Source organism: Cibotium barometz, chromosome 5 (genome assembly GCF_041138505.1).
Source record: "Cibotium barometz isolate CiBa-2024 chromosome 5, ASM4113850v1, whole genome shotgun sequence".
Lineage (NCBI taxonomy): Eukaryota > Viridiplantae > Streptophyta > Polypodiopsida > Cyatheales > Cibotiaceae > Cibotium > Cibotium barometz.
Window position 1 is genome coordinate 45,119,805 of NC_141050.1, and position 25,891 is coordinate 45,145,695.

General features: G+C 40.7%; 1 protein-coding gene across 1 annotated transcript; it reads right to left on the bottom strand.

Moving 5' to 3' along the window:
• Positions 1-3,336: 3,336 nt before the first annotated feature.
• On the bottom strand, positions 3,337-5,728 carry LOC147638552 (epoxide hydrolase 3-like). The gene is made up of 5 exons (XM_086798457.1): positions 5,545-5,728; positions 5,149-5,354; positions 4,790-4,972; positions 4,200-4,423; positions 3,337-4,017 (listed from the first exon to the last, which is right to left on the bottom strand). Exons 1-5 carry the CDS (start codon positions 5,612-5,614, stop codon positions 3,729-3,731), a joined length of 972 nt encoding a protein of 323 aa, XP_086654583.1. The 5' UTR covers positions 5,615-5,728; the 3' UTR covers positions 3,337-3,728.
• Positions 5,729-25,891: the final 20,163 nt, after the last annotated feature.

Sequence of the window (25,891 nt, forward strand, 5' to 3'; positions counted from 1 at the left end):
TCTTTATTGAACATCTCTACAAGCTATATGGCTTGCCCGCAGATATAGTGTCAGATAGAGATAGAAAGCTCAACAGCCACTTTTGGAGGGAAGTCTTCAAAAAGCTGGATACTACTTTGAGTATGAGTACGGCGGACCATCCGGAGTCTGATGGTCAAACGGAAAGGATTAACCAAATACTCGAGGATATGTTGCGTTCTTATGTAAGTAAGAAGCAATCAAATTGGAAAGAATATTTGCCCATATTGGAGTTTGCTTATAACAGCTCCAAGCATTCAACAACTGGCTTTACACCATTCATGTTGATGTATGGTTTTCAAGCGAGGTCTCCGTTGGCTGTAGGCCTAGATAAGAAGAAGATTCAATCTATCAAGGAGTTCCTTGAAGATATAAATGATATGATCAAAGCTGCACGCGAGAGCATTCGTAGCGCACAGGATCGCGCTAAAACATTTGCTGATAAAGGACGCAGACAAGTGACCTTTGCAGAAGGTGACTTTGTATTTTTAAAGGTTCCTGCGCAGTCAGCAACCATGAAAACGGGAAAGTGTGATAAACTTTCTCCTAGATATTGCGGTCCTTTCAAGGTCCTTAAGAAGATTGGGAACGTAGCCTACAAACTTGAGTTACCGGAGAGTTCTCAAGTTCATCCTGTCTTCCATGTTAGTAAACTGAAGAAATCAGTTCATGGATTAGAGAACGTCGTTTCTCTAGATATTTTGGTGGAATTGATCACTCCACCAAAGATACCACATGAACCGGAAAGGATTCTTGGGTATCGAGACAGACAAACCCGACATAAAGTGTACCAGAAGGTACTTGTTAAATGGACAGATAGGAATGAGAAGGTAGCTACCTGGGAACGCCGTAGTGCAATTTCTAAAAGGTTTTCCCAGTTCGTTTTCGAGGACGAAAACTCTTCTTAAGGGGGGGTAATGTCACGTAGGCTGTAATGCCTGTGAGACCGACGGCGGCAGACCGGATGGCCATGTTCGGGGTTCAGTGGGAGAGGACGCCCATGCGGAGTCATGGGCGGCCAGGCTAGTGTGGACGGTAGGCCACACACTATTTAGCCTGGGGGATGAGGGGCAATCCTCATTCTTCCTCTATGGCTGGGTGGTGAGCCAGAGGTCGTCCCCTCCTATGATAACGCCCGTTAGCGGCGTTACGAATATCTAACACTTCATCTATCGAACCAAAATAGAATTGAGTCTCAATTTAGGGATCCATCAGTCCAGTCCTGTGGGTTACCCAACCGCCCAATCACTGTAGTGATGGAATCTAATTAAGAATTTGGTTACGTTTTGTCCCGGGGTATGAAGGAAAAGAGTTCCCAGGCCCCCTAGCCGGATATTCATGCAAACTTAAAACTAGTCACACCACTTACACACACAATATGAAATTGTCTTTTCCTTAGCATCAGCTATCTTTAAAACAACCATTTAATGAAACCATTGTGTCACTGATCACAATCCTCAAAATCTCCGATTGAATCCTTATTTCCAATCATTCCTTCATCGGTGTACCTATGGCATCATTGGCAACCAAAATGCTCACCACCTGTTCACTCAAGGGCCTTTTCGATAGTTCCTAGTTCATAGTAACCAGCAATATATTCACATATCAAAAGGGAATCTTCGTTGAAGATCAGCAAGATCAACCAACGGATCCATATAAAAGAGCCATGGACTCATCCGTTGATGAGGACCAGCAAGGTCAACCAACCAGATCCATGCCCAAATTCAGAAAACAACCCTTACTCCTTGTTCCAATATCTTCCCCGACGTACATGTGGGTATCTTCGACGACCCAGAGCCCGAGCACCGTATGATCAGCACCCTCTAGGATCCTTCGCAAGTCACCTAGCGCTTCACTCATACGCCACTTCCTTGGTCCCTCATCCACAGTACCGGAAGCTCACCATTTAAATTAAACCGAGGCTGGTCAAGACCTCGGTCGAGACCTTGCTACGCGAGACGTCCTCCGTTGACTCTCTGTCCCAGCAGTTGCAACTTTAACAGATAGGTCTCCACGACCTCATTCACAAGACGGTCAAAATGCTTCCCTAGCATTCTTGACATAAAACAGTCATTTAAAAATAGATTTCACATACAAATACAGTTCCAACAATATTTCCATCTTTTCTCATCACTCCACATCCTTTCACATTAATCCCCTATCTTTTTTCATCTTCCCACATTTTTTTTTCTTCATCGATTCCTATCACACATACTCAGGAGAGAAAACCTCCTAAGAAAGGAAAAGTGTCCCAACCTATTATTACTTTACATCCACATCACTACCATATAAATGGATGCACCTTACACACAATACATAAATTTCATATTGGCATATTTGGGCTAAATAAAAAGTACAAATGGCCCTACACTCAATATATCAACCATGTGATTGAGTATCGTAACATTAATAAATGTAAGCTTCAATGATAATGTCAAATTGTATGGTTTTAAACATGGTTAATTTTCAAAGATTATTAGTAAAGATAATTAGGTGAAGGTGAAATCTTTATGAGGCACATGAAAAGTTATAGCCACAAGTTTTGTGTAATAGTGTGATATATGCAATGGAGTGCAAAAAGTGTATTAGTGGACTGTGTGTGAGTGAATTCTCATGTATTAATGGACTATGTGAGTGAATTCTCACGTATTAATGAGCTATGTGTGAGTGAATTCTCAAACAAGCTTGTAGCTATGTATCACATGATTGATGAGTGTAAATTTGAGATGTGTGGTTTTCATGTATAACAATAAAATGTACACACAACATAGTTACGGGACTATACACATTAAGCATAGATGAAACAACTGATCTAGCAAACGAACATGGTGCATGATGAAGAGGGTAACTTGATTTGAAAATTACTTTACCACACAAAAAAAAACACTACTAGGATCTTACATACTTCACTGCCTTAATATGCATAGACACATGGATCCAAAGCCCAAATGTGTGCAAGGTGCATCCAGTTTGTGATAGTCAGAGAAGAGAGAAAGAGAAAGAAAGACACAGAGAGAGAGAAGAGAAGAGAAGAGCTGTATATAATGTATATATATATAGACATTGTACATATATACATTGTATCTATATATATATATATATATATATATATATACATTGTATATATGAATATATACGTATGTGTGTGTGTGTGTGTGTGTGTGTGTGTCGATACATATATATGTGTGTGTATATATATATGTGTGCGTATATATGTATAGATATGTGCGTGTGTCTTCTTTCTTCTATGTGATCTTTATGTGTGTGTGTGTGTATCAAGTTTGACGACCGTGAGTATGTACACAAAGATGAGAGAGGTTAGGTCAAAGGAGGAGGAGGAAGTATAACCCCTCCGGTGGGTCTAGGTGTCTCTTAGATCTCTTATAAAGGAAGAGTTTCAAGAAGCTACCACACGGCAATAATTTGGAGGTTGAGGAAGGAATTTGGAGGTTAGAGAAGGAGTAGGTTCCTTTTACTCTAGGAATTTGAGAGGTATCAAGCTGGAAATTTTAGACATGCGAAGCACGGGTCACAGCTCACGCATCAGTTTTCCATAAAAGCTATGGAAAAGGGAAGTTCTTATCAAGCAATTCCTCTAAGAAAAAGTAGAGCAGAGTCAAAGAGATCAAGTTTCACCCACCATTAAAACAACCGCTTTTGGGTCCTCTCTATACTTCCAGCGACACAGTGCCATGCCATGCCATCATGAGTCATGCCTCTTGAGGCTGAGAGTCTGTAGTACCACATGCACTGCCAAAACCCTTGAAAAATCCAAGGACATGATCATTCACTACCGCTGGTTTTTCTTCATGCAAGAAGTGCTGGACACCTCCGAGCACAATAATATCCTTGAGATTGGGCACATCGGCTCCCATCCCACCTCCATGTATGTATTCTTTAGCACCACGAAAACCATACACAATATCTTTGTCTCCTACAATGAACAGTGTTGGTACTGTCACCTTGCTACCTGTCCATGGAGCCGTGAGTTCCCAGGACCTGCAAGTACACATCTCACTCCTCAATATCAGCGTACGTTAACACCTAACCTTCCTTGGTGTGAAACAGTACTCTATATTTAAATACAGTATGAGAGGTGGCGTCTCCTATATGCACAGATTATAACAATACAAACACAACGTCACTTATTATGATTCACAACAAGTGTGTGCGGCTCTTACAGGTCCAACGCCCTGTAGTAATTGAGGGGAGGAGTGAATCCGGTTTTCTTGAATGCAGTGACATAGAATGCAACATCATCCTCTGATATCCAGTCTGGAAGAGGCAGCTCCTCAGTACTTCCGTCCCAAAGCTCCAAGTTTTGAGACAGTGGAGAGCAAAACGTTTTCTTGAAAAACAGCTCGAAGGACATTCTTGCGATCATTGCCTCTACTTTTCCTGGCTCCTGGGACAGTAGCGACCAAATTTATGACCAAGGAACTAATATACATCTATGGGATTAAACCCTAGTTTAAAAAATAATTACTTACAGATGCGTCCAGTGGTACAAAAAGCAACACTAGATGTTAAACCCACCAAGATGGAACATTGCTTTTTTTAAAAGGTTTTACTTAGGCTGCCAAAAATGAACCTATCTTCGCATACTTATCCGTCTTGTTACAACTCACACCTTGTGTGAGGAGAAAGGCATTCTATTCTAGTAGGTATCAGGGTTCAAATTCACACCCGCAGCTTGGGCGGCAAAGGCCCCATGATGAGCTTCAATTGTTAACTCTTACTTTCAAGCTAATAAACAAACAAACAGATGTACCTGAAATTTGCACATATAATGTTCTTCTCCATACGTGGACCTTAAATTTTGCACAAGGCTGCCAGCAGGGTGCCGTGGAAGGAAATGGACACCAAGACTGGCAAGTGCAATAACTCTATCAGGGCGCAATAGGCATAGGTACCAGCCAATTATAGCACCCCAATCATGGGCAACCACAAATGCCTGCAATAAAATAATGAAGCATGTTGGAAGATTTCCCAAAGCCTACGACGTAAACCCATGCTACTGTCAAAACTTCACGTATTCAGCTTCTCGATCCCAAGTACTAACATTTTTGGTGCATAATACATAATATGGGCATGCATGTCAACAAAGGGCCTTGGTTGCTTCTTCCATACCTTTTGGACTCGCAAGAAGTCGAGCAGGCCAATCAAATCACCCACGATGTGCAAAAAAGTGTATTTTTCCACACCTTCATGAGTATCACCATAACCACGCAAATCTGGAGCTATGGCATGATATCCTGCTCTGGCAAACGCACGCATCTGCTTGCGCCATGAGTACCAGCACTCAGGAAAACCATGAAGGAATAGCACCACTGGACCTGCACACGACAAATTCCACTAAAATGAATGCCACTCAAATTCTTGCCGGAGAGATGGAGCACGTCCATTCCCAGACGTCATGAGCAGCCAGGATGTGGAGATCTAGACAGCTAGATTTAGTCATCAGTACCCATGTTTAGGCTTCTAATTAATTGTTGATGAATGACAGATCAGATGGAATATACAAACCTGAGCCCATTTCTGCGATGTGCATGGTGATGCCGTTGGTGGTGATGGTTCGATGGCTCACACCCTCCATGGTGGTGATGTATTAGCAGCAGCTGCAGTTGAAACAGCCTACAAATTGTACTGCTGTAGGAGAAGCTTGTGAGTGTGCAGGAAATACCGATGTAGGTTTAGTGTAGTTTAATTAGAGGTACGTGTAGTTTGAAGGTTTCAAGATTCTTTTGTTGCAATTCCCGTGTCTAGGAAAGATATATTATTATTTTTTGATATATATTATTAGAGGTACATGTAATTTGAAGGTTTCAAGATTCTTGGGTGACAATTCCCGTGTCTAGGAAAGATATATTGTTATTTTTTGATATATGTATTTATCGAAATGCTTTACAACTTATCATCATTACATCACCTAACTCATCGTTCAAGCCCTATTTAGTAAACGGCATATCAGATCCCATCTTTCATTCTCAAATACAAAAGAAGATTTTTCCCAAGATATCTGAAATCCAAGCTAGATGCTGGCTTCAACCATGGCCGCTAATTGAATTGAAGCTCATGTAAGCTCACCAATTTAAGGCAAATAAATAAAGAGCCTGGTCGCATGGGAACAACGAACCAGCCTTGAGAGCAGAGAGCGAGGTTAAAAGGTAGGTAGGTAGCCGGTCGCATGCTGCACCGTCATCCCCCGAACCCTGCTTTAAGGAAATAGCCAATCAAAACGTTACAAATTTAATGGGTTGCGGGCTTTCTCAAGAAGCAGGTTGTAGGCTGTGTCTGCTTGTGGCTCCCAAGAAGCAGGTAAGGCTGTCAATGCCCTGATCACAATTTGAGTGTGAGTCTTCCGCTTCTTTGTCTTCTTGTGCAACTGATATATATCTTTTCTAAGTTCTTCATATAAAAGCCATTTCCTTGGAAAGAAAAAAAAAAGGTGAGGGTGTACGTTGCTGCAATAATTTTAGACATATGAGACGATGGAAGGAAAAATAATCTTTAAAGATTAAAGCTCAAGAAATGACAAACATACTTTGTAAAGAGTTTGTAAAGAGATGAGAGACATGTTATGGGTCTCCAATTCCCCAAGTCCTATTGCCAATGAGCACTTGCAGACTGCCTTTTCTTGTTTTAAAGCAGGGGTTAAGGTGTGGGCAGACCTTTGTGACTTATCTGGCATGTTAAACATAGACCAAATAAGAAATAAGTTTAACTTACAGCGTGGCTGTGTTGATCTAATTGTTCTAAGATGCAATGAATTGAATGTTATCATTCCTCATGTGGGCAAATGTGATTATAAGGAGTTTGCAAAAGCTCTTAGATGGGGATCTTCCAAGAGCTTTCACAAACTCCCAAATCCACATACTGCAATCAATTTGGAGTTTAAACTTAACAAAAGGTGGGCTCTGAACTGGAACAAGCATCAATGGTCATTTCGTTTCAAAATTATTTGGGCCTTTGCCCAAGAAAGGAAGCACGCAATTTTGGTTTGGCTCGCTGTTCACAAAGCAATTTGGATGCAGGAGAGAGCTCTGAAGTTGGGCTATGGGAATGGTCTATGCCCTCGATGTAAAGCAAATGTGGAGACCGTTTCCAATCTCTTTTACACATGCCCTCACACTGAACAGTTCCTGAAGTGCTTAATGATGCCTTCGGGAAGACTAGAAACTTCCCGGAAAGAAGTTCTGTTAGGGGAATGTCGACAGTTAGACCCCCTAATCTGGCAGTCTCTCAGATGTCTCCTGTTGTGGCATGTCTGGAAACAAAGAAATGAAGCCCTCTTTGGCATTAAAACTAATCACAACTTCTTTCTATTTATTGACAGCATTCTCATGCTGACAAAGCAAGTCCAACCTAGAGGTGAAAGTTCGGAAGCTGGTCGCTGGCAGGATCAACCGTGGAGAGAAAGTGGAGGAAAGTGCTGAATTCTTCTAACTCCAACACTAGGGCAAGCATGTGTCAAGGCCTGGAAAAGGAATGCTTCAACAGGCTTCATTATGGTTGTCATCTGGCTTAGTTCACTGAATAAACCAGAGGGGGGACACACGGTGGAGCACACCTTTTCATACATGTCCTTTGCTTTGTATATAGGTGGTTCATCCCCAATCATGGTTCTATGCTATTCTTAGCAATCCCTTTCCTGTGCAGATATGTATATTCAACTTTGAGAGCTTTTGGATTGTAGCTAAAGCCACCTATTGGCTTAGCTATTTTATGGGTCCCCCCATGGACTATCCTCATGGGACGTTGTAAATTCCTCCTCTCTTAATATATTCCTGTTTCTCCGAAAAAAAATGACAAATAGTAAATAAGATTCAATGCAGTACAGGAGGAAAGAGTATGTTGAAACTTGAGAAGGCCCCGTCGTCAGACGACAAGCCCGTCTTTGGTAAAAGCACCATGCAGGGTTTATTTGTTTTTGACTGTTCAGTTGCAGGTCAATAAGTGACGTTTCCAAATAGCCTTCAAAAATTAGTTACTATTATGAACTTTTACAGCCTGTACAGATTACACATCTTTTATTGTTGGCATCAACATACATAGTTAATGTAACTAGAAATGGTAAAAAGACTTCTACTATAATAGAAATTTGCATTGCAAACTTTTGTGTATAGGTAGAATGAGCAAATAAAACATAAATCCTTGACTTCTTTCGGGCCATGAAATAAAGTCACATGGACTTTTAACTCCATTTACTCAAAACGCATCAGGAAGGCATAAACAAGAAAGACTCAAAGCATGATTTTCTCAAGGCATTCCACACAAAATCAAACATCATATATCTTGTGTTCGTTTGTATCCTTCCAAATCTCGAAGATTTGATCCCATTCAACACTGTCTTTGGCCCTATCAATGGCACTTTCATTAGATCACCGAGAGTCTTAATTGTCCAACATTAGCCCTATCAATGACACTCTCATCAGATCATCTAGAGTCTTAATTGGCCCTGTTCAATGACACTCTCATTATATCATTGAGAGTCTTATAAATTGTTAGCCTCGTTCATATTACATCCTTTATCATATTCCCCCTCTCACATACCATCGTGCTAGCTAGGATAACAAGAAACATTTGCCATAATTTCAACATGTTGGGAAAGCTATCATCCCAATCCCTCATCTTGCAAAAGGATCCCCACGCATCTTGCATAGTAAATCCCTCATCTTGCAAAAGATTGATCCCCATGCATCAACATGCATGAGATATGAAAATCATGGTGACACATGAAGTAAACTTAATAAAAAATGACAAAGAAAAAACTTACAAATCATGCAAGCGAGCCTACCTTTCCTCCAAATCCATACTTCATCATACCATACTTTAGCAGCAGTTGACTCGTGTGCATCACCTTTTGTTAAGGGTGTTGAGTACCATCCCTTGTTTCTTTCTTTGCCTTTTGTTAAGGGTGTTGAGTACCATCCCTTGTTTCCTTCTTCACCTTTTGTTAAGGGTGTTGAGTACCATCCCTTGTTTCCTTCTTCGCCTTCTTCCAATCCTTAATGGTGCAGTTAGCAGGTATTTATTTTTCCTCTTTCGTGTACCTCCTTGCATGAGACCTCCTATTATTAAGGATCTTTATGATACAATTTCTTGCCTAGCGAAGGCGTATTTGTATGTTTGGTTGACTAAATGACTGAAGGTATAATAAACCCTCCGTCCTCGTGTCATCCATATAAGGCCCACCCTCCTCATCTAGTTTATAGTAAATCATCCCACCCTCCCCGGGGCACATCGCTTGTCATCCATAGGCGAAGGTGACCGTGCGCCTCTCCCAAAGCATTCGCACGCACCCACCTCCCCCACTACTTGTTCATCGACAGCTCTAAGAAGCACTCGAGCTATCACCACCTGAGTGGCATTGTGAGGATGCCACATGGTGGGGAGATGGCACCATGCATGGGATAGGAATGCGCTTAGCACTAGGAGGAGCTGAAGGGCGAGAAGTAGGGAAAGTGAAAGTACGAGGGGTAGGCAAAGTAGAAGTGATGGGGGTAGGGAAGGTGGTGGAAAGCATGGATATTAGTGAGACTGTGGGATAGTTGATGTGTCATGTGCATAATAGGCAAGAGATAAGCCCAAGAGTGACTCAATTGCTCGGCCCCATACCTAGAGTTCAGGTGGTTCCAAGCCGCATGTGCCTCTAAAACACATTGCAAATATGGGTCATCTATGGGTATGGGTGTGGCACTAGAGGATTCCCCTCCATATCCAATCTTGGTCTATTGGTAAAAATGAACCCCATGATGGCCACGTGTGTGCATAAAAACATTACATAAACACATAAAAGCATAGCTCACAGAGAGCATTCATTACACAAAAAGCTTATGCATAAAGATTAATGCATATAGCTTAATTCATACATAGAGATTAATGCATATAGATTAATTCATAACGTTTATGCATAGACTCTAATGCATAGAGCTCATGCACAAAGGCTTGTGCATGAAGCCTCATGTAGAGAGCCTCATGCATAGAGTCTCATACATGAAGCCTCATGTATATAACTCATACATTAGAGTCTTTATGCATAAGGCCTATGCATAGAGCTCATTCATAAGGCTTATGCATAGAGCTCATTCATTAAACCTCATGCATAAAGCTCATACACAAGCCTCATGCATATAGCCTTTATTCATAAGGCTTATACATTGAACTTTATGCATAGAGCTCATGAATAAAGGTGCAAAAATAACAAAGAACAAAAATCCCCGGCACACCCAAAGGTGTAAAAAAGAGCAAGGTGAAGGGGATTACCTCTTATGCTTGTGTGAGAAGGGCTTCTACACGGTTGATCTTCTTTGCAGAAGAGACCCTAAACCTAGCCAAAATAAACATTAAGATAAGCAAAGTTTTTATTTATGCATAAAGCTTATGCATAAGGTCATGCATAGAGCTTAATAAAGCTTTATGCATAATGCTTTATTTATAAAGCCTTATGCATTAAGATTTATGTATAAAACTCATGCATAGATTCTCATGCATGAAGCTCATGCATTAAGCTTTATGGATAGAGCTCATGCATATAGTCTCATGCATGGAGCCTCATGCATAGAGGAGCTTAATACATAAGGCTCATACATAAGGCTCATGCATAGAGCCTGTAAGATTCCTCCCTCCAATTTTTGAGGGGTAAAGGTATAAGAACCTCCCCTTCTGTTCTTATATTTATTTCCCTCTTTGAAATACAAGAAAGATCTTGTTTTACCCTGTTTTGGCCTAACGAGAGAAAATATCTAGAGAGAGATAATCCAAAATTGAGATATCTTTGGATATAAAAATCCTCCTAGTGTCTAAAATGGATTTCCCTAAAATAGAAGTTCAAAATGAACTTTCCAATGTGCATTAGGAATTAATTGAAAATGTGTATAAGGGACCTTAGCCTAAGGGTCTACATTTTCAGAAATTTTTGGATTATGGTCCAATTAAGGTTCCAATGGGCCAATTGGATTAATCCAAGTGTTGGGATGAGATAAATCCAAAAGAATAAAAGAAAATATCCAAAAATTAGTCAATGCTCACATAAGATGAAGAGTTGACTGAGTACAAGGTTTATTAGTTCAAAAATTATGAGATATTACTAAAAAAAAGATATTTTAGAATAATGATGCATTTTTGACACCTTGGTAAGGAAAGGGGGACTCTTGAGGTAGGTGCCTTTTTCATATGTGTGGAAGGGTTTTTAATTTAAAAAAATGTGATATTTTTATCTCTCCTCTCTCCTGGATCAAACTAAATAAAAAAGGGAGCCAAGCTGGTCCAAATCTTATCCAAATTGAGTCAAGCTGAACTTGGAAGATTCTAGAACCCAGTTGGACTTGGTTAGTGGCCTCCCTCACCTATAAATAGACCCTCATTCCTTTGTATTTTCATATTGGAGCTATACCATGCTAAAAATCAAATGTAATATTTAATATCAGTGATATCCATGCATATTCATAGGTGAATATGTACATGGAGTAATTAGAATATTTCTTTTAGATGCAAAAAGGGTGGGAATTAATCTTTTGGAATAACATTAAAAAAAACTTTCTTTTCCACAAAATTCTCAAAAATTTTGCCATAACCTCCTTTGTATGGCTGACCATTTCTCATTTTTATCATGATTCTTTATTTAACTTAAATTAACCCAAATTAGATTTATAGAACTCTAATCTACACAATTTTCTAAATTCAAGAGAGTAAACAATAAGAAGAGTTTAATTAATCCCTTAGTTAATCTTTCTAGGATTGAGAAAGGTTGGAATGTAAAGAGGAGGAGGGGGTGGTCTTTTTATCAAAGGCATAGCATTTTAATTTAATTCAAACATTTGCAAAGCATAAAAATTAAGACAACCATAGATTTTTCATTAGACAAGTAAGAAAATTAGCTTACATGGAGCTTGTAATCTCTCCTTTGGCTTGAGGGATTGAGGGTTCTACTCTTGTTTGAAGCAAGAGTGGCCACCAATTCACTTTGGAGAGGATTAGGCCAAAAACAATTGAATTATTAAGAAATTCAATGTAGATGGCTCATGACGACAGGAGTAGAGTAACAGTGCATAAACACCATTAAGCTTTGACAAAGGGGGAGGCTTCTATTGATAGGAAAAAGAGAGCCTCAAACCAAGCAAACTGATTCTAGATTTTTCCAGATCAGTTTGGTCAATTTTTGACCATTTTTGGGTTAGTTCAGCTTACTTTTTGGATCTAGTTTTGAAATAGGAGAGCGGACAGATGAAATATCTCATTTTATTGATTAAAAATTGGGGGTAATGATGAGAAAAAAGGTGCCTCCTTCATGAGGGGAGATCCGCACTCTGAGGTGTCAAAATTCAGTTTTTTAACTCTTTTCTTTGGTCCTTAGTCCACTCTTCATCTTATCTGAGCATTTACTCATTTTCTGGGGGGTTTTTCTTTTATTCTTCAATTTATCTCCTCCCTACATTTGGATTAATCTTATTGGTCCATAGGAGCCTTAATCCAAAATTTTTTCAAAAAATCTGGACCCTTAGGCTAAGGTCTTTTGTGCACATTATAATTTATTTTTAATGCACCTTAGGAAATTCTTTTTAAACTTCTGTTTCGGGGGAATTTATTTTAAGAAGAAGGGATATTTTTCCATCCAAATATATCTAAAAACTGAATTATCTCTCTCTAGAATATTTTCTCTCTCTAGGTCAAAACAGGTAAAAACAAGATCTTTTATTATTCTGAGAAAGGGATTGATTACAGGGGAAGAAACTAGACATCTTGAGGGACTGGGGAGGAATCTTACATCCTCTCCCACTTGAAAAACGCGAGATGTCCTCATCTCGCAAACTGGGGGTAATCACGCAATAGTTCAGATTCTTTCTCCCAGGTGGCGTCTTCAAAAGGATAGAACTTCCATTTGACTAATAATTCTCTCAGAATTCTGTTCCTAAGAACCTTCTCTGGAACATCAAGGATTTCTTCAGGTTGGAGTTCCATCTGCCCTTGGGTGGAAGAAGTTAAGAGTTCATCATTAAGCACATGATTCGGGCTCGGTACATACTTCTTAAGTAGGCCATGAAATACATTATGTACTTTGAGATGAGGAGGCAGAAGAAGTTCATAGGCTAAGTCACCTACTTTCTTTGCAATCAAATATGGCCCACAGAATCTAGGAGATAACTTCTTGTACTTCCCAAGAGATAGAGAACTTCTTTTGGAGCATACTCAAATGAAGACCATATTTGCTTCTTTGAATTTTTTGTCCGACCTCTTCATATTTGCATACTACTTTTGTCTATCCTGGGCAGCTTTTATATCCTTGCGAATTGACTGCATCTGCTGCTCCATGTAGACGGTTTGTCTCGCAATGGTTCCTCCATGCAACCCTGGCCGTTTCCACATTTTTCAATCTGGCGAGAGCCATCTTGTTCTCTCGTTATAAGCGGTTACATCAAAATATTCTTCCATTACCTCGATCCATTTTTCCACTACTTCTCCTAACTATTCCCCTTCAACGTTGAAGGGACCATGTTGTTGGGATCGGTGCAGGGCTTTACGAACGTCCGGATCTAACTCTTCATCATCATCAGTAAGAGGATCCAGCTGCCTAGCACAAGTCGCGCGCCTCATGATTCTGACAAAATGATATTTTTGTCAACTTAACTTTGTCAACAGATTTAAGACTATTTAATTTTTGAGATTTATTTCTTAAACAAATAAATATTCCATCATAATTCTTGAAAACAATATTCACTCTGATAATTTTATTAACCAATATTCACAGCCACAAAAATAATTTGGAATCTTTTGCAAAACATCATTTATTATTATCAAAAGTTTTTGATATATACATAGAGCGTCTCGACTCCAAAAGTCACTCCCTCATTCACAAACACAAAAAAAGGCAATACTGCGATGGAGACATGCTATGATATACATGATTCATCACTGATAATGGTGCTGTAATTCTTCTCCTAGGAATAAAGCGGCTAAGAAGTCTAAAAATACGGCAAGAAATTCTAAAATTATAGGGTGAATGATTATAGAGTTGAACATAATGAATAACTCCCAGCCTTAATAAGATCATGGCTAGCGAGATATTCTGTCTGAGTCTCTGACGTTGATTGGTATTAATGCGAATACTTTGCCCTCCAGAGAACCACATATACGGACGTCGCTCTACTGGATCAGGAAAGTATAAATCCTCAAAGTGACGAGCGAGTCTCACTCTACTTTCTCGGGTTGTAGCGGACTTGATGAGATTTTCGAAGGCAAAGGCGATCATATCCTAACTCTGGGAGAGTCCAGGAATTCTAGACAAATTTGGGGTATCCATCTAAAAATCCAATTCAATTTATGAGTTTTCAATTTGTGAAGTTCATTTCAAACATAATCTTAACAAGTGAAAACATTATTTCCCAGATTTACTTTAAAATTTTAGGCAATTTCCGCTATTGTTTTGTAAGTTTACAACAGCGCTCTAATACCAGCTATGAGACCCCACTGCCCCCTCTGCACATCGGATTCCCGGTTGCTAGCAGAAGTAGCTTCCTCTTGCGCAGGGCAGGGTTTCCTACTCCGGGCCTCACCCTCGAAATGTCCGGACACGAGACTAATCTAGTGGTCATTCCGAAACCAAAACTGAGAAAATTTTCCTTGCCCGAAAAACAAGGACGATTCCACCTTTTGGTTTTTCTTAACGAATTTTCTAAGGGGTTCAAGAGATTAAACTATTCTTCACCTGATTAAACCTGATAGAAGAAAAACTATCACTGACTTAATTTGAAGAAATCAACGCTTTTTCCTAACCAAAATTAGGCACAGCCGTTGATCTAATCATCTGAGGAAATCAATGCTTTTTTTCTAACCGAAATCAGGCACAGCCATTGATCTACTCGTTTGAGAAATTCTTCAGGGTTTTATTCTCGAATTCTAAGCGTATTCCTATTATTTCCATTTAATTATTAAAACTCCACTGATTCCAGCCTGTCTGTCCCATGGGTTAGCCACCACACCCAACCATTGGAATCGGTAGAACCAGACAATTACTCACCCACCCATAATTGAATGCCTTTCTTAACTTTTGCTTTCGAATACAGATACACACACACTTCTCTTTAAAACTTTAACATATGAAATAATCCATTGACAAAACAGTTATTGGTTACAGATATCATAACTCAAAATTTCCATACAGCCCCTTGTTTCTCCAAAAATAGTATCACTCTGGACTCTCCGTTGAGATCGAGTGGTCAGCAACGAGATCCAGTAACAAATTACAATAATCATTTCGTCCATCATACATATCTTCCATGACATACGCATCAGTGTCCTAGACACCGTGAGCCTGTGCATCGCCTAGTCAGAACCCTCCAGGATCCTCCTTAAGTGTCCTAGCACTTCACTCAAGGACCGCTTTGTCAGTCCTCGTCCATCGTACCGAAAGCGCACCATTTTTCAACCATACCGAGGCTGGTCAAGACCTGGGCAGGTTTTACCGTGTGAGCTGCCCTTTGAACGCTCCCCACGCCAGCGGTTGCAATCGAACTTCCCTTAGAAAAACATATACCAAATGCTCCCTCCCAGCATTCTGGCATAAGACAGTTCTTTAAGAAAACAAGGTTTCTATGCAAGTTTTCACTTTAATTTTCTTTTGAATACAAGGAGTATTTCTTGAATCAGTATCCCCAAAACTTCTTGATCGAAATTCTGAATTTCATATCAGAATTCCTAGAATTCTATAACCTTGATCCATAGATCAATTCGAAGGGTCTCAAACTTAGTTTCAGATTTGGCACAAGTTGAGTGTAATTTTTCTAAACTGGTCACACCTTCTTTCCTCGAAACTGGCGAAAGAGTTTAGTCTTGGTCATAGTCTGATTCACGGTTCAAGTCGGATAAGATTTTTCTTGAACTATCTTTCTCGAAAAGGTTTGATAGTTCAGCTACTATTTTATTGAATTTCTTCTTTGAATATTCACTTAACTGATTTCTAAATTAGTTACGAATTCCAATGAGAAATAAATTAATCATTTATGTGAATATTTTGATCTCGATAGATTTCTTAAATTTTCTTTTTACAATCCGTGTGAATATAAAACGATAGAAATTTCTCTCTTAGAGTATTTAATTATTCATTTATCAAATACTCATAGAATTTAAACATAGACTTTCATAGAATTTTAATTTTGATATAAAAATTCTTTATGCATCTGTTTATGCATAAAAATCAACTTCAATGGGAATAACACTTTTATATTTAAAAAAAATCTTTTTATGCATCTATTCATGCATAAAATCAATTTTAATAGGAATAACACTTTTAAAATAAAAAAAAAATTATGCATCTATTTATGCATAAAAATCAATTTTAATAGGAATAACACTTGTGATGTGGGTACAAACAGATGTGAAATGAAAGGCAATGCCCAAGGGTGATGCTCGCTAAAGCTCTCGCTTGCCCCCCCTGCTCGCACACTGACTGCACGACCTCCCCCCTATTTTTTCCGCCTTCGCGCTGCTCCCCCCTCCCCCGGCCATCGCATTTGCCCCCCCTCCCCCGCCTGGCTGTTCTGCGTGCCCGAGCGCTGCTGCGCAGCCGCCCCCTACTCTAGCTCCTCTTCTTCACCCCCCCCGTCTGTCTTCAGTGCCCCGCCCCCCCCTTCAGCCGCCGTCGCCTCTTCTTCTCCCCGCCCCCCCTTCTTCGCGCTACAGCCGCCTCCCCCTAGGGTTTTTGTCCTCACCGCCTTTCCCCCGCCTCTTTTCCTTTTCTGATTTTTTGTCCCCCCTGGGGTTTTCTTCACTTTTTGCCTTCCGCCTTCCCCCTCCGTTCTTTGTGTGCAGCTCGGTTCCAGCAGGCTCTCCGCATTCGCTCCACCTTCGACACAGCTTCAGACTCTGATGGAGGCTCCTCCCGCCCCGCCTCAGAGGGACTCCCCCGCAGCCCCCTCGCCCGCCCCTGAGGACACCCCCATCAGGCTTTCTCTTTCGCCAGAAGAGGAAGCGAGCCTCACCACCGCGCAGAGGTGGAACGCCTCCAGGCTCATTCCACCATCTGCCGTATAGTCGGCACTCGCCCCAGCAGAGGGGAGATTCGGGATCTTCTCCAAGCCCGCCTTCTTGTAGATGTGGGCAAGATCCTAGACATTCTGCTATACTGGGCCGTGGACATTACCAGATCGAGTTCGAGACCGCCCACAGCGTGGCCAAGGTCCTAGCCATGAGTCCCCTTGACATCAAGGGTGCTCGGGCTTTCTTCAGACCTTGGCAGCATGGCTTTGACCCAACAGCAGCGGCCGAGGAGGGAGAGCGCCTTTTCCATGTTAGAGTTTGCTTCCCTGGACTCCGCCGGGAGTATCTTCCACTCCTCTCTAGGCTAGGAGCATTGGTGGGTTTGGTACTAGAGACTGGCCCCACAGCAGCTTCAGTGGTGGCTAGAGCAGCTGGGCTACCTTCGGTCAGAGTTTTGGTGTCTGACATCTCCTCCCTTCCAAAGGTCATTCAGTTACCTAGGATAGGGGGGGATGGATTGATCAGAGAGTGGAGTTTTTGGGGCTCCCGAACCAGTGCTTCATTTGCAGGCAGGTCGGTCATCTGGCCAAGGCCTGCCCTCGCAGGAGACCCCGACCCTCACCGCAGCAACAGGCCCCTGATGCCCCGCCCACAGATGCGGCTCGGCAGGCAGCCTCCGAGACACCTGCTCAGGCCACAGAGACCTCAAAGTGGCAGTTTGGACAGGGGCACCGTCGAGGGAGAAAGCCACAGTAGCACGCCCAGAGACCGCTGCAGCAGAGCAGGGGACCAGGAGATGCCAGCAACCCCCCTCCTTCACCCCCCACCCCCGTCCCCCCCTACCGCCTCGCTTCCACCTTCGCCTCCTCCCGTCCCCGCTCCGGTTTCGGTAGCGGCTCCCTCTCCACCCCCTCGCCCCCCCTCCTCCCCCCCCGCCTGCCTCAGCTCCCCGGGAGGCCCTGGCAGTCCCCTGGCGTTCACCTGCAGTCCGGAGGGCGCTGAGCACCAACCTTGCTTGAGCACCACATAGGAGACTTACCATGCCGATTCGGGCTTCATGGATATCATCTATCCGCAGTGGGCTGAGTCGCCTCGGCACTAGACAGCACTCCAAGGCTTTTGATTACGCCTTCACACAGCTTTTTGGAGCAAAGGGCCCCCATGAGCCAGCACCCATCAGAGTTCATGTAGTGATTCCTCCGGCCCGCGGGGAGGAGGCACTTGATTCAGCGGTGGCCTTCTTGTTCCCTCTATGTGGCCCATGCGACCAGGAGTGGACTCTGGAGCTCGCTCTTAGCACTTTGAAGACTCAGGCAGTTGAATTTTCTCATCATGTGAACGATCTGGAGGTGACAGATGTGATAGGCCGACTATGGGAGTTGGCTCATTTTTTCTTGGATCCCGGGAGTGTGGATGCCTCAGGGATTCGTCATTTGGTCGTTCGCATAGTGGCAGACTTAGCACGCGACCCTAGATATGTATGTATACACGAGGTTGCTCTGTTTGAGCGGGAGGCAGTCGCCATGGGACATAGCCCCACTGGTGCCTGATCCGTGATTCTTGCAGCACACCGGGTGGGCAGATTCGCAGCCGCTCGGATGGGGACTATTCTCCATCCAAGCCGCTTGCAAAGGCCCGCCGTACGGTTGAGACAGCATCCACCTCAGGAGGTCATCCATGAGGATCATCTCATGGAATGTACAGAGCCTTGGCAGAGCACATTATATACGCTATCGTGGTTGCTTGAGGCATGAGCTTCAGAGATGCCTGGTTGGTGGCAGCATTGATATTTTGATGATGCAAGAGCACCACTTGGGTGAGAGCAGGATCCGGAGATATGGTTTGGTGATGCCTGGTAGATGGGGCCTTCTCCCGCTCTCAGGACAGTCTTAGTTTCTCTCAGTCGGATCGCCAGGGAGGGACTAATCTATCACGGATTGATCTTCGGTGACCCAGAGCCCGAGCACCGTATGGTCAGCACCCTCTAGGATCCTTCAGATGTCACTTAGCGCTTTACTCATAGGCCGCTTCCTTGGTCCCTCATCCACAGTACCGGAAGCTCACCATTTAAATCAAACCGAGGCTGGTCAAGACCTCGGCCGACCTTGCTACGCGAGGGTCCTCCGTTGACTCTCCGTCTCAGCAGTTGCAACTTTAACCGATAGGTCTCCAACCACGACCTCATTCATAAGACAGTCAAAATGCTTCCCTAGCATTCTTGACATAAACAGTCATTTAAAAACAGATTTCACCTACAAATACAGTTCCAACAATATTTCCATCTTTTTTCATCCTTTCACATTAGTCCCCATCTTTTCTCATCTTCCCACATTTTTTTTTATTCATCGATCCCTATCACATCACATCATTCCCACATCAAATCACATCCAATCGCATCATCCACACATCATCCATCCACATCATCCACACCAATCCACATCATCCATACATCCATCCACATCAATCCACATTATCCACACATCCATCCACATCTTCCATACATCCATCCACATCAATCCACATCATCCATACATCCATCCACATCAATCCACACATCAATCCACATCATCCATACATCCATCCACATCAATCCACATTATCCACACATCAATCCACATCATCCATACATCCATTCACGTCAATCCACATTACCCACACATCAATCCACATCATCCATATACATCCATCCACATAATCCACATCAATCCACATTATCCACTCATTCATCCACATCAATCCACATTACCCACACATTAATCCACATCAATCCGTGACATTATCCACTCATCCGTCCACATCAATCCACATTATCCACACATCAATCCACATCATCCATACATCCATTCACGTCAATCCACATTACCCACACATCAATCCACATCATCCATACATCCATGCACATCATCCACATTATCCACTCATCCATCCACATCAATCCACATTACCCACACATCAATCCACATTATCCACTCATCCATCCACATGAATCCACATTATCCACACATCAATCCACATCATCCATACATCCATTCACGTCAATCCACATTATCCACACATCAATCCACATTATCCATATATCCATCCACATTATCCACTCATCCATCCACATCAATCCACATTACCCACACATCAATCCACATTATCCACTCATCCATCCACATCAATCCACATTATCCACACATCAATCCACATCATCCATACATCCATTCACGTCAATCCACATTACCCACACATCAATCCACATTATCCATATATCCATCCACATCATCCACACAATCCACATTATCCACTCATCCATCCACATCAATCCACATTCATTTCATAAGTATTCCCATTCTCATCTAATCACATATTTTTCTATCTCATCACTTATTTCCTCATTTATCCTCATCAGATCACATCTACTTGCATCTACCCATACATCTCATCACTTCACATACATTAGCATTTACCCAATTTACATCGCATCTTATCACATCCATTTCACATCACATCTCATTCATTCACATCCCAATTCACATGCTAACACATTCATTCACGTCCCTTATCGTTCATTCACATCCCGATTCACATGTTGTCACATTCATTCACGTCCCTTATCGTTCATTCACATCCCGATTCACATGTTTTCACATTCATTCACATCCTATTTCATTCATTTACATCCTGATTCACAGGACATCACATCTCATCTATTCATTCACATTTATCTGATTCGCATCACATATCATCACATCTATTACCTTTCATTCTCATCACTTCTATCCATCCATTCTTTCCCATCTATTTGATTCGCATTACATCTCATCACATCTATTCACCTCACATTCTCATCACTCCTATTCTCATCGCATCCATCCATCCATCCATTCCCATCTATCAGATTCGCATCACATATCATCACATCTATTTACCTCTCATTCTCATCACCTGTATTCTCATCACATCCATCCATCCATTTTTTACCATCTATCTAGTTCGCATCCCATCTCATCACATCTATTTACCTTTCATTCTCATCACTTCTATTCTCATCACATCCATCCATCCATTCATTCCCATCTATCTGATTCATATCACATCTATTTATAGAATATAAGAGAATTTTTGATATAAAGATTCTTTACGCATCTATTTATGCATATGAACAACTTCAGTGGAAAATAACACTTTTATAAAAATCCGTTTATGCATCTATTTATGCATAAATTCAATTTTAAGGAGAATAACACTTTCGAAATAAAAATAAATCTTTTATGCATCTTTCTATGCATAAATTCAATTTTAATGAGAACAACTCTTTTGAAATAAAAATAAATTTCTTTATACATCTTTCTATGCATATAATCAAAATTGATGAAAATAACTCTTTTGAAATAAAAATAAATTTCTTTATGCATCTTTCTATCGATAAAATGAAAATTTGATAAAGTGACACTTTTATATTAAAAAAAATCTTTTATGCATGAATTCAATTTCGATGAAAATAACACTTTTATAATAAAAAAATCTTTTATGCATCTATTTATGCATAAAAATCAATTTTGATGAAAGTAACACTTTTATAATCAAAATATTCCCAATATGTATCTTTCTATGCATAGAAATTAATTCTAATGAAAATGACACTTTTATTATAAAAATATTTCTAGTATGCATTTCTCTATGCATAGAATAAAAATAACACTTTCAGAACACACAAGCGGTGGGGATTACCCTTTTTGAATAATAAAAGATAAAACTTATTTCACAAAATTTAAGAAAATTCTAATAAAAGATAACACTTTTAGAATACACAAGCGGTGGGGATTACTCTTTTTGAATAAAAATAACACTTTTTGAATACACAAGCGGTGGGGATTACTCTTTTTGAATAATAAAAGATAAAACTTATTTCACAAAATTTAAGAAAATTCTGCCATAACCTCCTTGGTATGGCTAATCATTTTTTAAATTTTTTAATTCTCAAGTTACTTAGAAATTATCCCAAATGGTTTAAAGCATTCTAAACTAATCAAATTCCACGTTTTAAAGAAAAACAATATGAAAAGTTTAATTCTAACAATTTGATTACACATCTAGGATAAAGAAAGGGTGAATTCAAGAATGAAGAGAGAGGGAAAGCCTTTCCAACAAGGCATAGCACCATTTTTCATTTTAAAGAAAACAAAAATTAGAAAACCAAATATATGGAATAAATAAAAAGGTAGGATTTCTAGCTTACATGAATTTTTGTGAGCTTTCCTTTGGCTTGATGGTTTGAGGGATCTACTCTTGTTTGCAACAAGAGTAGCCACTAATTCTTATGAAGAGGAAATGGTCAAAAACTAATGAATTATCAATAAATTCACTGTTTTTGGCTCTAGGGAGAGGACTCAGAGGAGTAGAGTAACACTGCAGAAAACACTATTAACCATTTACAAAGGGGGAGGCTTCATGTATAGGAAAAAGTGAGCCTCTAACCAAGCAAACTGATTCTAGAATTTTCCAGATTACTTTGGTCAATTTTTAACCATTTTTAGGTCAGTTTAGCTTACTTTTTGGATCTAGTTGAAGCAGGAGAGAGGAGAGATCAAAATATCTCATTATTTGTGAGTTTAAAACTCAACCACACATGTGAAATAGCCGCCTCCTTCATGAGGGGAATTCCCCCACATTGAGGTGTCAAAAATGCATCATTTCTTCTAAATATCTCTTCTTTTTTAACTAATAACCTTGTCCTTAGTCAACTCTTCATCTTATGTGAGTATTTACTCATTTTTGTGGAGATTTTCTTTTATTCTTCAATTTATCTCCTCCCTACATTTGGATTAATCTAATTGGTCCATAGGAACCTTAATTCAAAAATTTTAGAAAATCTGGACCCTTAGTCTAAGGTCCTTTTTACATGATTTCAATTTATTCCAATTGCACATTGGAAATTTGTTTTTGAATATCTGTTTAAGGGGAAACCATTTTAGACACTAGGAGGATTTTTATATCCAAAAATATCTCAATTTTGAATTACCTCCCTCTAGACATTTTCTCTCTCTAGGCCAAAACATGGTAAAACAAGATCTTTCTTTTATTTTAGAGAGGGAAATAATTATAAGATCAAAAGGGGAGGTTCTTACACCTGCACACCTCAAAAGCCAGAGGGAGGAATCTTACATCCTACCCCACTTAAAAAACGCGAGATGTCATCTCGCAAAATTAGAGGAGAACTCTTTTCCTTAAGATATCCAACTGATTCTAGGGTTCCTTATAGTCTGGTGAACCCAACACAATCCTGGGATAAAGATCCCTTATATAAAACTCATCATCAAATAATAATTCACTCAGATCGTAACATTCAAATCCTTATCACAATAATGGTCAATTAGACCGAATTTTCTATCTGAACAGTCCTTCATGGAAATTTTCAATTATACAGATTTTTAATTTGACGTCCCTTAACTTGATCCACTGGGTCAAGTGTTAACAGCAGCAATCTCCCAGCACAATCCACTAATCTCATAGTGATTTGCAAAAATCATTAACGTCATTCCAGCTATACGAACATCATCACACGGACTCCTCCCATTCATCCTCATTGTGGTTTTGCTTAGTTTATTACATTTCAACCAAAATTCAGGAATCTTTATTTTTCATTCAGAATCCAAATCAACTCATCAGTTCTCAACCAGAATTTAAAATCATATCAACCACATTCGAATTCATCGTATCTGGATCATATTAATGCTTATAATTTCAAATCTTAGATTTACTCGTATATATTGCCAGTAAAGAGCTGCAGTTATACCCTCGGTATAAACGAGTAGTCATGGTCCTTAGAACTATAAGGTAAATACCATCATGTCTAGGCCTCAAGCAAGTCAGGGATTCCATACAATTGCAGTACTTCCATCTGAAGACCCAATTACCAATTTACGAATTTCAGTTTGAATATCAATTCGTACGCATTTTTGACATTTTTGGCTTCTCGGTTGATCCTCATTAGCCAATTCGCTCTGATAACCAGCTGTGAGGTCCCTCTCCCCATTGCGTGACAAATTCAGGGGTGCTAGCAGTGGAAGTAGCACTTCTTGCGCAGGGCATGGTCCCACACTCAGAGCCTCGCCCACGAATATCCAAACAAGAGACTAATCCATCGGTTCTTCCAAAACCGAACCCAAAAAAACTTTCCTTGCCCGAAAAGCACGAGCGATTCCTCCAAGATAACGTTTCTCTAATGTAGTCACAAGCCTTAACTAACTGAACTGATCTGACCAAACCCGTAAGTCCCATAGTCAGATCAGGGAAAAGATTGTACTTGGATCATGGAGACCAACGGTTTTTTCCTCATTGAGAGGCACAGCCGTTGATTCTTTTCCATAGAACAATTTTTGTCCGGGATTTACTTCATCTATCGAACGAGAACTGAATTGAGTCTCAATTTAGGGATCCATCAGTCTAGTCTAACCCCATCCCGTCCCGTGCGTTAGCCAACCGCCCAATCACTGTAGTGATGGGATCCAATTAAGAATTTGGTTAGGTTTTGTCCCGCTTACCAAGGAGAAGAGTTCCCAGGTCTCCCTAGCCGGATATTCATGCAAACTTAAAACTAGTCACACCACTTACACACCCAATATGAAATTGTCTTTTTCTCAGCATCAGCTATCTTCAAAACAATCATTTAATGAAACCATTGTGTTTACTGATCGCAATCCTCAAAATCTCCGATTGAATCCTCATTTCCAATCATTCCTTCATCGGTGTACCTATGGCATCATTGGCAACCAGAATGCTCACCACCTATTCACTCAAGGGCCTTTTCGATAGTTCCTAGCTCATAGTAACCGGCAATATATTCACATATCAAAAGGAAATCTCCGTTGAAGATCAGCAAGATCAACCAACGGATCCATATAAAAGCGCCATGGACTCATCCGTTGAGGACCAGCAAGGTCAACCAATCAGATCCATGCCCAAATTCAAAAAACAACTCTTACTCCTTGTTCCAATATCTTCCCCGACGTACATGTGGGTATCTTTGGCAACCGAGCATCGTATGGTCAGCACCCTCTAGGATCCTTCGCAAGAAGTCACCTAGCGCTTCACTCATAGGCTACTTCCTTGGTCCCTCATCCACAGTACCGAAAGCTCACCATTTAAATTAAACCAAGGCTGGTCAAGACCTCGGTCGAGACCTTGCTATACGCGAGACGTCCTCCGTGTCAGCAGTTGCAACTTTAACAGATAGGTCTCCACAACCTCATTCACAAGATGGTCAAAATGCTTCCCTAGCATTCTTGACATAAAACAATCGTTTAAAAATAGATTTCACATACAAATACAGTTCCAACAACATTTCCATCTTTTCTCATCACTTCACATCCATTCACATTAGTCCCCATCTTTTCTCATCTTCCCACATTTTTTTTCCTTCATCGATCCCTATCACATCACATCATTCCCACATCAAATCACATCCGATTGCATCATCCACACATCAATCCACATCATCCACACCAATCCACATCATCCATACATCCATCCACATCAATCCACATTATCCGCATATCTCCATACATTCATCCACATCAATCCACACGTCGATCCACATCATCCATACAGCCATCCACATCAATCCACATTATCCACACATCAATCCACATCATCCATACATCCATTCACGTCAATCCACATTACCCACACATCAATCCACATCATCCATACATCCATCCACATCATCCACATTAATCCACATTATCCACTCTTCCATCCACATCAATCCACATTACCCACACATCAATCCACATTATCCACTCATCCATCCACATCAATCCACATTACCCACACATCAATCTACATCATCCATACATCCATTCACGTCAATCCACATTACCCACACATCAATCCACATCGTCCATACATCCAT

Coding starts and splice junctions, on each gene's coding strand:
- LOC147638552 (XM_086798457.1), bottom strand. CDS start 5,614: ATGGAGGGTGTGAGCCATCGAACCATCACCACCAACGGCATCACCATG. Junction 4,424..4,789: donor ATTATATGTGCAAATTTCAG/GTACATCTGTTT, acceptor CTACTGTCCCAG/GAGCCAGGAAAAGTAGAGGC. Junction 4,018..4,199: donor TACTACAGGGCGTTGGACCT/GTAAGAGCCGCA, acceptor GTGTACTTGCAG/GTCCTGGGAACTCACGGCTC.